At 47.8% G+C, this 12,239-nt stretch overlaps 1 protein-coding gene across 17 annotated transcripts in view; it reads right to left on the reverse strand.

Annotated features, from left to right (window-relative positions):
• Positions 1 to 2,152: 2,152 nt before the first annotated feature.
• DEAF1 (DEAF1 transcription factor) overlaps positions 2,153 to 12,239 on the reverse strand; it is a 79,516-nt gene continuing 69,429 nt past the window's right edge. For 11 of the 17 annotated variants that reach the window (XM_086894597.1, XM_086894591.1, XM_086894596.1 and 8 more), the window contains 4 exons: positions 11,403 to 11,653; positions 5,611 to 5,676; positions 3,845 to 3,934; positions 2,153 to 2,831 (listed from right to left, as the gene is read on the reverse strand). In XM_086894597.1, the coding sequence (XP_086750723.1) occupies positions 2,727 to 2,831; positions 3,845 to 3,934; positions 5,611 to 5,676; positions 11,403 to 11,653 (512 nt within the window). In that variant the 3' untranslated portion in view covers positions 2,153 to 2,726. Of the gene's footprint in view, positions 2,832 to 3,844; positions 3,935 to 5,610; positions 5,677 to 9,363; positions 9,437 to 9,484; positions 9,637 to 9,757; positions 9,793 to 11,402; positions 11,654 to 12,239 lie in introns of those variants that run through there. The other 6 variants (XR_015288486.1, XR_015288488.1, XR_015288489.1 and 3 more) reach the window with 4 other exon arrangements.

Here is a 12,239-nt window from a genome sequence, read left to right on the forward strand (position 1 = left end):
GCATTTCTGAGCTGTCATTCACTGGGTTGGGGCACAGCTGCCCCAGATAGCAGGGCACTGGGGGCTTTCCAGAGGTGCTACTTTGGAGCTGTCTTTGCTGCATCTGAATGCAGTATGCAAGAAACCCAGTAAATGAGATGTGTTACTGTGGGCTCAGTTAAGACAGTCTTCCCAATTAACTAATTGTCTCCAAGTTTTAGACAACAGGCAATCTGCATTTAACTGTGAGCAGAAACCATTCCAAACACTCTAGTATTACTTTGGGAAGCATTTTGCTATGGGAATGGAAGGAGTTGCCTGTTTTTTCCTTCCCAGGAGTATCACAGGTAATTTCTGTTCCCATCCTTGTTGGGAAGGTAGAATTAGAAAGAAATTATAAATACGACTCTTTAGCCAGAAAGGCTAAGGAAGAAATACAAATGAAAGCACGGTTTGAATAATTCAAAGAAACCACTCTGGTATGCCAGAACACATTCTTTCCCCCAGTAAAACTAAGCTAAGACCCCTCTCCCCAGCCTTATAAGGAAAGCTCTGAAGGACCCTGAGATAACTAAAAGCATGCAAAAGCAGCAATTTCTATAGGTCACACACAAATATTACTGTATTAGTATACTTAGAAAGATTGGTTAGTGAAGGAATAGAATATTCAATGTATAGATTATATAAGCAATTGTAAAAGAGAGTTCTCTCTCTTAGCATTCTTGCCTCACGCTTTCTACACTCTTGCTGCTCTCTTTTTCCTGCTCTTTCCTGCTCTTCTTTACCCTTTTTTCCCAGCTCTCTCACTTCTGTTCTGTTACTCTCTTTCATAGCAATCTTAAGTCTTGAACTCATGTATTCATATTTTACCCCCTTTTGTATTGTTCCCTCTGAGCCTGCTTTGAGCTCTATCTGTTGGCTCATAGCAGGCTCTCTCTCTCTCTCCCACGCCCTGAAATAAACTACTAACATCTAACTCGACTATAGAGGTCTCTGCCGTGTCTCGGACCATCCACACCCCAAAGCGTCTCATACACATCCGGCCTCAGTTCCTGCTTGGCTTTCACTGGAAGCATGGTTTCCTTCTGGAAGAGCTGCATTCTGTGGCCACCAGCTCCTTGCCCTCGATGGCACTGCAGTGATGCCCCCTGGGCCTGCTCAGCTCTGCATTAGGAGGAATAACTCCCAGGAGACAGCCAGGAAGTAACACTCATCACCTGTCACTGACTGTGGGAGCCCTGTCACCTCACTCCATGGGAGACTCGTGACCAATGTCCCTCGGGAGCTGGTGCCGCTGGCAAACCCACCAAGGGCACTTCTGAGACCCTGAAAGAGATGGCAAACCAGCTCCTAGTGCCTTGGAACACATGGAATGCAACCTAACAGACCTTTAACATGCACAGGGGAAGGAATAGATTTGTCAGAATCCTCTAAACTTTTCCATGGAGTTCACCTTTGAGTCTTTTCCATGGCATTTTTCTCTCTAAGTTTCCCGTAACGCAGGATAGAAGTTTCTCCGTTTGACAGTGTGTGTGATGTTGGGTTGGGTCACTCTGTGGTTCAGGTGACCCTGCCTGGAGCAGGAGCTGAACAACCATCCTCCCTCATCCATCATCACCAAACTGGTGCAAACAAGAGGCAGGACAAGTGACCCCTCAGCCAGAGCAAACAATAGTGACCCTTCATGGGGTTGTGACTGCTAACGGGGGCTATACCTGGAGATAAAAATAAACCCAACCAAACAATCAGAGGCTTCTGTGCCTGTCAAGACTCCTCTGAAGTCTCCAACCACAACTTAATTAACAAACAAAGGACTAACTTAATTATTAAAGTAGTAGATTAATAATTAAAATTATTTTGTTGCAGTGAACAAAGCAAGTAACTCCCTATTGATCAGCACATCTCTAATTAGCACCTCCAATAGGGCAGGGACAGAACAGCCCCGTATCCACGTGTGCTCACCTTGGGCTTGATTCCATCTGATTCTGGCCAGCTGGATGCTATGAGTGACATTCCAGGCATGCCATGGAATGAACCTGTGCTTCCCTGTGGAGAAAATACCCCCCAGGTAGACAGACAGTAGACACACATGTGCCTGTTGGTGCACTCACCTGTGCAGGTACCTGTACCACAAAGTGCTGCCCTGGGAATTAAGGGGAACCACTGGGCACACTTGTGCTTTCATCGCATTTTATTTAACAACATGTTATTTTTCAATTATATTTAAGTGGAGAAGTTCCAATGTGTTCCAGATTTGCCCAGCACGGAAGGAACACAGGAAAAACTGTGTTTCAATGCCAAACTAAGAACCTGTACCAACTTTTCAAGGCAATTAAATAAACCAAAGATTCATTTCTCTTCTCTAATGAGAGGTAGGGAGGTCCTGGTAGGAGGAAGCACTGGCAGATCTCCTTGCAGCACCTACTTTAGATCCATCTCAAGGGAGATGAGGAGACTGCTGTAATCCACATGGTGGAGGATCCAGTCAGGCAAAGGCAAAGCCTCCCAAAGCCAGTCGGGGCCAGGACGGAAGGGAGAGGGCTCCAGATGAGATTTTCACAGTCTCTGTATTATCCAAATCTTTGGAAGGGGATTGGGAATAGACAAATGCTGTCACAGTATCAAAAAGTCAATGAAAAATGAGTCTGCTAGTGATGAGAGTGCTGTTGGCACAGGACAGACCGCTCCTGCTGGTCACCGATCCATTCGGCCCCGTGTGTCCATGAACGGCTGCGGAGGTAGAGCACTCACACAGTGACCTTCTCCATGACATTGTCCGGGACGTGCACCTCACTCCCTTGCACTGTCACCGTGGCTGTCTGGCCACAGATGTGCTGGTGGTCCTTCCAGTCCTGCCAGGGGAGAGCAGAGGGAAAGGCTGTGAGCAGAATGGGCTCTTGGAGAAGGGCCCTCACTGTGTGAGAAGAACTCTCTCTCCACAAACCAGACCAATAATGAAGGGCAAAGGAGCCACACACTGGATCACTACAAGAGGTGGAATTGGACTAAGCAGAATGCTGCCATCTCCACAAAAACCACAATCCACAGTATCAGTGTCAGTCAGGTGGAAAATTTACTAAAACTGACTCAGAACCTTAAATTAAAGCCTCTCCTGAAAGGCAGCTCTCGACACTGAGCACTCCCGAGGGACAGCTGTGCCAGGATCTTAGCTCAGCTAGGACAGGAACAGATTCCTCCTGGAACTGACTGAATTCAGGACAGCTGATTCAGCCTGAACCTGGCCACCCAGCAGAGCTGTAACTGGCTAAACTGAACCATCCTTCTCTCCAAGCAGGGGCCAATGGTTGCTGTAAGGAACTGGTCTGAAACATGACACACAGCAGCTTCCAGGTGTACTTCACACCTCTTCCCACCTCCCAAGTTCACAATTGTAGAGTCTGTCCCACTGCATCACCTACAGCATCACAAATAATGGAAAGGAGAACTATGTCCTCAGTGGCATGGCAGGAACAGCAGGGAAGGAAGTAAGCAGCTCACCAGGAAGCTGCAGGAAGGGGCTGTAAAAGTGCTCCAAGCTCCCCACAGTTCCATGCTTCATTTCTATTGTTACTTGGATTTTTTGGATCACCTTTGGGAAGGTGTATGCAAATCTGGGGATCTCCTCTACCCTTTTAACCCTGTCCTGACTTGCACACCTGTCCCATCACTATAGCCTTGCTGGTGATCCCACTGGCAGGGTGGGTTTGGAGTGCTTGGCCCATGCAAGGTTCTGCTCTGACTGCCTGGCTCTGCTGCCTGTTCCTCCCTCCGTGCTGACACCCATCAGGCTGCCTGAGCAGCCTGGCTGTCCCCAGGGTCACATAGCCCTCTCCAGGGAACTGAATCCCAGGTCACAAGCTGATACCTTCCGCTGGCAGAACGTAGAGCAGTAGTTGACTTTGTGGCACCCCGTGCACTCATTGGTGGCCTCCCGTCCACAGTTGACGCAGGATTGCTGTGGGAAGGGATGGAGGGATATGTCACACAGTGACAAACCAGGGCTGAGGTGTCACTGAGGTGCAACAGAGCTGCTGTGACCAGCTGGAACACCAAAGCAATGGGAAAGCTCCCGTTTCCCAAAACAGCACACCAACCCACAACAAACAGGCCCAGTGGCCTCACCCTCGGGGACCTACTCTCCTTGCTCTGTAGCAGGGATCACTTTGGAAAATGAAATGCACCTCTGTTTTTCCTTCTGTTGGGCAGAAAGCCCTCCAAAACTCAGTGTGGACACTGAGTGGTCATGGAAATCCATCCCTACCACCCCATGGAAACCTCCCTCCAGATAGGTCAGGTATCCATCAGTCAGGTAACAACAGGAGTTGGGTGTATCCCACCCAGACAAGTCAGGCTGTGCACAGGCTGTTGACACACAAGCTCTGAGTTTATCCCAAATTTAAAGGTTTAAAGGCAGATTTCATTGGTGGTTTTGTTTGGTTTATAATCCTGTGTATGTCCAAGAGAAGGTCTGAGGAAGGACAACAGACTAAGAGTACAGATGAGACCCTTCAGGTATTTTCTCCTAGTTTTAGAGAGGAAAAAGGGATCTGCTCCTACAGGATACGTTCCTTGGTCCTTTCCTGGTCATGACTACATAAGGAGTGCACCACGAGGGAAACAGGAGTCAAATTAAGAAGACAGGAGCAAGGACTTAAATCCAGAAGCAAGGTGAGATGGGATACACAGGTGAAAAATCACACCTGCTCTTTAAGGGATGTTTTTGTGTCTATCGCTTTCATCTTATCTTGTTGACATCAATTAACATAACCTGTATATTTAGGTGGAAACATCATTGAACTGCCACCAAAATAAGCACTTCACAGAGCATTCCACTTCCAGCTCATTAAACTCCTGACAAATCATTAGCACGTCAGCAGCAGTGACAGGAAGTGTTGCTGGGCTGTATCGTAGGCTCTTTAGTTTCTCCAGGCTCCTTCTCTCTTTGAGCACAACCACACCAAAAATCAGTGCTCTGATTAACACCCCCTCTCACACCTTTCCATGTACCTGCAGTGAGCAGCTGGTGAGACTGAACTGTGTTTGTGCTCCTGATGTGTAGCTGTGGATTTGGCACACCAAAAATGGCTTAAAGCTTCGATCTGGGACTTGCAAAGCCTGCCCTGAGGGGACATTTGACTGGGGCTGTTTGTAACCTGTACAGTTACTGGAAAATGTGTTAAATACACAAGGCGTGATTGTACCTGGAGATCTGAAAGGCAACTGAGCAACATAGCTCTAAGGGATTCAGTCATGGGTCCAGAACTAACTCCCATTCCAAAAGCCAGAGGAAATTGTAGAGTTATGAAAACCAGCTCACAGGACAGAAAGGAAGCAAGTTCTCTTCCTGTCACAGCTCTGTAACACCAGCTCACCAGAGCTGCAGCACCACCACTCAGTGATGAGGGAGACTGATGAACCTGGCCAGGTGACAGTGAAGGAGCATAGAAAACTGGAATGCTTGGGAAAGAGGAAACACTGCTTGGAGCACTGGCCCTACTATGAAGGGCTCAGATCCCTTGCCAGAAGGCCACACACAGAGCACAGGATTCCACAGCAATGGCAAAACCCTCTGTGTCTTTAATAAGACAAAGACCAAAAGGCTCTTCACAACACAAACCACCCCCAGCCTACCTTGATGATGATTTCTGTCTTCCCATCCACATCCTCTGTTTGTTGGAATAACTGGCTCTGGTATTGCTGCAAGGAAAACACACCAGACATGTCATTTCCCGGCTGGAGCATAACGTGAGGGGTTGGAAAGGGCGCTGGGATAGAGGGTCCCCATGCTGAGCTGTGTCTGCCCAACCCGACAATGCAGTTGCAAGAGGACAGGGTGGACCCTCAGTTCTCCCTTCTAGGAGAGGAACACTGTCACCTGATGTGGAGACAGGGCAAGGGGCCTGTGAGAAAATGGCCTGAGGTGACAAACTGCCAGTCCAGTACAGCATTTCCTCCAAGCCCAGCTCCCCACTCCATCCAGCCACACACTTGTTCTTAAAATGGGGGGTTTAACTGCAACCCCCCTGTACACAGGAACTGGGGAAATTCGCACAGGAAACACAAGGAAAATGCCAAGGTAACAGGGCCAAGTGGCACATTCCGGGGCCAAATTTTGGGTAAAGTCCATGGTCCTAATCCACTGAGAGGTAAAGGAGTCTGGAGGGAAGGTACAGGCCAACAAAAAGGATTAGCAGGGAAAAAAGCCTGAACAAAATTAACACACCTTAGACTTTAGGAGCAGCACTAACCACAATTACTCCTCTTTGCAACGGAAGAGTGAGAGGGCTTTAGAACACATTGTGACTCCATCACTCCTCTGGAGGTGATGTTCACAGCCCGCTTTGGCTGCCTGGCAGAATCATGTCACACCAGTTCAAGTCCAACCAGATGCTGCTGTACCTATTGCAGCAGCAACATGCTCAGCAATGGGGACAGGAGTCCCAAACCAATGAAATACAAATCCAATCCTAAATTAATTATGTGCTAACCCTGGATAAAACGTATTTGGAACAGTTAAAAAGTCCAAAAAGAGCTGAACCCCTTCCTCCAGGCCAAGCAGGTTCATCCAGGAGTTGACTCAACACATAAGGAGATTAAAGGCTTAACTTACAAGTGTATGACCTGAGAGCACAATATTTGTTCTCCTGTGAAACCACAACCTTCAAAACCTTGATATTACCATGACAGAAATTAAGTTTAAAAACTCCAGGTAGATGGAGGTGGATGCAGGGAAACCTCTTGCTCTGGCCTGCCAGGGTGTGATTTGGTTTTTCCCTATTTGACAAGGCAACTCCAGCCATGCACAAACCATGGAGAAAGAAAAGGTGTGATATGAGAGGAGCAAGCCAGACACATTCAGATTTCTCACAGAAACAGCTCCACAAAACCCATAACACCCAATTCCCAATAGTATCACTGCTAGTTTGGAGTAGACAAGCCACTGTTTGCTGACAAGAGACATATTTCTTAACTGTCCAACTCTTTTTACATTAATTTCATACTCTTCAGCCTTGAATTGGTTTAATCTTTCTAAAAAAGCATTCAGATGCCCCAGCTGTTTGCTGATTTAATTTTCCACCTTGCTTTCAAATGAGCAGGGCTCCAGAAGCATCCCTGCTTTACAGAAAGCTATTCCAATTAAAAAATTTGTGGGATTTCAACACTGATTCTCTTCAACTTATACAGAAAACCCATTTAACACATTTCCTGAATCTCTTTATTATCCCCCAGCAATTCTGGCACAGAATTTGGTGAGTATGTGTAATATCCCCATCCAAAAGTTTATCTGATATAAACAATGGATTAATGCACACTCAAAAAAATTACATTGCCCAAGCACACCATCACACGTCAGTTCTGCCTTTAATCTCCTCATTTTGGCTGATCTGCAAATGTCAAATATCTATTGCAAGAGACACCCAGCCTTTGTTTCCCCACTCACCCTAAATTCCTAAATGCTTTCCCTTACTAAAAAATGCAGTAAAGCCAACATGGAGATTTTAGCCAAGGGATTCGATACTCAGCCACAGCCTAATTATTAATGATACTCAAGAACTGTTTTTTAACATGAAATTCCACCAGAGAAGTTGTAGTTAACTCATCCCACACAGAATGCTGCAATTCAGAAAAACCTTATAAATGTCTCCATATTTCCATTTTTTGTAATATCATGACACATTTTGGAAGTTCATATAAACATGGAGCTGGAGGGCACATGGTTTGTTTTTCTTTTGGGATATCATTCCCCAGGACTTCTAAGTTACACAAATGTAACCTTACTCAGAGGATATAACACTTTGCAAACTTGCACATGAGCTCTCTGGGAAAGAAGTGTTATTTTCATCTGAGGCACAGTGAGGCCAAGGACTTACCCAGGGGAACCAAAATGACTTGTGGGAAAGATGGAAACAAAATTTGAAGGAGATCCTCAGTCTTGAAATTTGCCCCACAAACCATGACCCTTGAACAAATTTACAGAGATTAAGAAGTACAAAGAGAGCAACTGAGTGCATGTCAGAACTGCCAAATTACTAAATTACGTGCCAAAAAACCTCCCTGCTGATGAAGCTTTAGCTCCAGAACTTGGACCAGTTCCTTCAGAAGGGATAAGATGTCCCCAGGCCCTGAAACAGGGCTGAGATGATATGAGTAGGGAGGCAGAGTGCAAACCCCTCGTGTCAGACACACTTCAGAGTTGTGTGAGTCCCACACACATCGACACTGACCCGCACAGAGCACAGCTCCAGATATTTAAAGCTAAGGCAACCTAACTGCTGCCCTATAGGAGCAGGACAGCTCATTTGTGATATTTAATGACTCTAAAGCTCATTAAATAACAAATTTAATACCGAAACACACTATAGTGACTGATGTATAACATACATGACACTAGGTTTGTGTATCCAGTTGGGAGCCAGCCTGTTTTTATCAGATCTCTACAATACAGCTCTGTACTAAGTCACTCTTCCAGGAAAAGCTGAGTCTGCAGCACTGTTATCATCTCATCTGTGGCCCAGCCTCACTCTGCAGCTCCCACACAATGACACCCCCAGGAAAAGCTTCCCCCTGTTTGCTCACCCTTGGAAGTTCTGTCAGTGGAACAAAGAAAGTGGTGATTAAGCACCCATTTCCTTTGTATTAAACTGGTCCAGAAAAAATCCCCAATCTGAAGGGCAGGAAGACCCCTCTATCTGCCTCTCATATACCTTCACTGCCCAAAAAGCCGTGGGACCACACACATACTCAGAGTGGGAAAGAGACTCATGTTACAATCACTAGGAAACTGGGAAAGGCCCTTTAACCAACACAAAACCACAGAGCCAATTCTTTGACCTTTAGTGCAATTGCTTCCCTGTATCCAGAAACACAGAGTTTTGTCCAAATACGGATTTCACAAGCAGGAATTCATTCAGAGATAGATACTTGTGATACTGCCTGGATAGTTCCAGCAGCTAGCACAGCTTAGAATTGTCTGGATGATAAAAAATACCACCATGAGCATGTGGTTTCACCACATTGCACAAGTGTGGAGGTCCCCATTACACATTGAGAATGGTGAGACACAAGTGGTGTAACTGGGGATGCAGTAGTTCCTGGGAAAGGGATTTCCCCTGGAAACAATCACGTGCTCATCCTTCCCATGTCAAGTCAGCTTTGATCCATATGCAGGAGGGATTTTAACTCCCATTCCCAGGACAAAAAGTAACTAGAAGAACATCAAAGAAAGCTGGTTTTGGATCAGAGGGTGTAGAGAAGGGACTGAACAACCATTCCAGAAACCACTGTGAGGATAAACAGAAGGGAAGATGCACACAGACTGGAAAAAGAGTGAAGTTAAACAAAAGCAGCTGTTTATCTCTGAACTGTGCCAAAGCTTCCAGTGTTTCAGTGTCCCACACTCTGTGCAGCTTTCTAGCAGTAGTCAGCCCAAATCTGGGCAGCAGCACCGGCACCTGTTCTGCAGGAGGGAAGCAGGGAAGGATTAGACTCCCAATATATCACACACCTGCACATCAAGGATGCAGCGTACAGAAGAGTTTAGCAGAGCCAACGTGGCAAAGAATACCAAAGAGGCTGCAAGGACTGTCCTAGGGGTCCTCAGCTTCCAGCAAAGTCTTCCCACGCCTCTCTTCCAGGCCTGTTGCTGCACACTCCTGCCTATGGATTCAGTGGAAAGCTGACATTAGCACAGTGCTGATGGCACCAGAAGGAATGTGGTGTTTGGGAAGGGAGTTCAGCTGCTACCGGCGGCAACACCAGGTCCAGCACTGCCCCCCACCTCTCTCTCCCCAGTCCACACCAGCAGCTGTGGATCTGTGGGAGAGGAGAGCACATTCAGTATGGAGCCATACTTGGGTGCATGCATGAACTGGTGGTCAGAAGGATCTGAGACCCCTACCATGTATCAGTTACAGAGAAGAGCAGGGAGAAGAGGGCAGTCCTTGTGGATAATCCCTGGCCACAAGAGAGAAGATGGGAACCAGTCAGAGCTCCTATGAGGCCAGGCAGCCTGCCAAATACCACAGGATTTGTGTGAGTCAGCTTTGCTTGCACAGCTCTCAGCAAGGCACCTCTAAACTTTACTGCTTATCTTCCCGAGAGGGATCAATTTGATTTTTACTTATGCCTCAACGAATCTCCCACATGAGGTGAAGGATTCCTGTAAGGACCGTACATGTACCGGCAACCCTGTTCCTAGGAAGGCTTCCCCTGACAGCCAATCAGGACAGAAAAAGCCTCCTGATAAGGCTGTGAACAACTTGCCCTACTTGCCACTGGGGGAAATACCCAGACACCAACGAAGAATGCCCAGGAAATTGGGCTGTGGAAGGAGCCTTAGCACATAAAAGCCGCTGTGACAAAACAGCGAGCCATTTTGCTTTGGGTGTCTTGAAGGCATCAAGAGCTCACTTGGAGGGTCACCTTGGTCCTTCTTCCCCCCCACCCCTCACTTTTCCCTCCCTGTGGTCCTGCTTCCCTGCTTTGCCCTGCTTCACTGTTTCCACAAACACCTCGTGCTCCGCTGCCTCCCCGAGGGAGGGGGCGCTGCCAGCTGCCTCCACCGTGTTTCCCAGGCGCAGCTGCACCCGCCTGCACCCAGCCTCAACCCCCTCAACCACCAACCTGCCACAGCACCAGCCCGCAGCGACCGGCGCAGCCAAGGCTGCAGCTGCCGCTCACAAGGGCCGCACAAGGCGGCTCACAGCCACCGCTGCCCGTGGAAGGTTGTGCCCAACCACTCATAAAAGCGGCGGGGGCTCACCGTGGCTTGCAGCTCGCACCTCCGCCTGCTCAGCTGGCGCTGACAGAGCGCCGGAGTTCCTGTGGTAACGCTGTCCCTGCCTTCTGTTTCTTTCTCCATCCTCTGCTCTCTTTTCTATTCCCCTTCAGTAGGACACTTACCCTTCTTTATATTCAGATTATAATATTGTCACATTTGCACTTTATTTTCATCTGAGAAATCTATCAAAAAGAATCCTCCCCAACTCCCTCTTTTACACTGGGACAGAACACTTCCCCATAAACTTTGGGATAAGCTGTTCCACATATCCCATTGAAAGGCTTCAACAGCCTGACTCACCTGACAGCAGCCACTGCACAGCTGAACACCCACCAGCTTTTTCAGACTAGGATTCAGTGCCCACATCCCATAAATTTATGGACAGCTCATGGGAGAGCTCAGGATCGTGACACCAAGCAGTCTGTACAACCAGCCTGCTGCCCACAGCTCCTGAAATCCCAGAGCACTTTATTCCTTTCCCCATGATACAAATAATTTGGGAAGATTTCTCTTGCTAACATTGCTTTAAAGGCTTGGAGAAACTATTTCCAGTATCACTGCTCCAGCCAGGAACTACTCCCCTCCACCACTCAGCCCCAAAGGTGCCCATGGCTGAGCCCCCTCGCCCCTGTGGCACAGTTACCTCTTTCCTCTCCACATCAGCCTGGATCTTGGCCTGTGTGACAGCGGCCTCACGGAAGGAGGAGCTGGCCTGCTTGGCCTGCTCAATCAGAGTCTTCAGCTGCTGGGCTGTGCTGAGCAGGGAATTGACCATCTCCTCCAGGTAGAGCCAGCTCCGCTGCTCCGTCACCTCCAGCCCGTTCACCACCGACGGCGACATGGCTTTGGTGGGTGTCGCAGGGGGCACTGCCAGGGCAGGCAGAGAGGTCAACACTGGACATAGGGAACAAAAGAGAAAATACAGACAGAAAACAGATCATTCCTTCTGCAACATCAAGTGCAGGTCTGTGCAAAACAAGCCCATGGGCACTGGCAAACCCACCGGACAAGAATGCCTCCTCTTGACCTGGATGATTGTGAAGAGTTTAACACCTCCCAGCACTGCTGTGGAGAAGCACCATGATGCAGTGAAAGAAGCATTCCCAGGAACAATTCCACCACTGCCAACAACGTTACCCTCAGCCATGGCTAGGTAAGGTTAGAGTAAGTCACTCAGTGACCCAATACTTTACAGAAACATCCTGATGTTCCTACCCAGATGTCAACGCTCAAGTTGAAAACCACAAAACTCAGGTACTGATCCACATCACTCTCTCTGTGCTTCCTGAATTCTGACCTCTGCATAACCCTGGCCAAGCACTGGACTTAACCTGAGATAGCCACCATTACCCTCAAGTGAGTGTATTCCAAAGGTGGACTTCCCAAAACCATGGGTTGGGAAGCCCTTTAACAACCCAGCAGTTATTGTGTCGCTGAACCAGCTACTTTTCACATTAGGTTTGAATGTACACTGGGAAAT

The sequence above is a fragment of the Cyanistes caeruleus genome, chromosome 6, assembly GCF_971803275.1.
Source record: "Cyanistes caeruleus chromosome 6, bCyaCae1.hap1.1, whole genome shotgun sequence".
Classification (NCBI taxonomy): Eukaryota; Metazoa; Chordata; class Aves; order Passeriformes; family Paridae; genus Cyanistes; species Cyanistes caeruleus.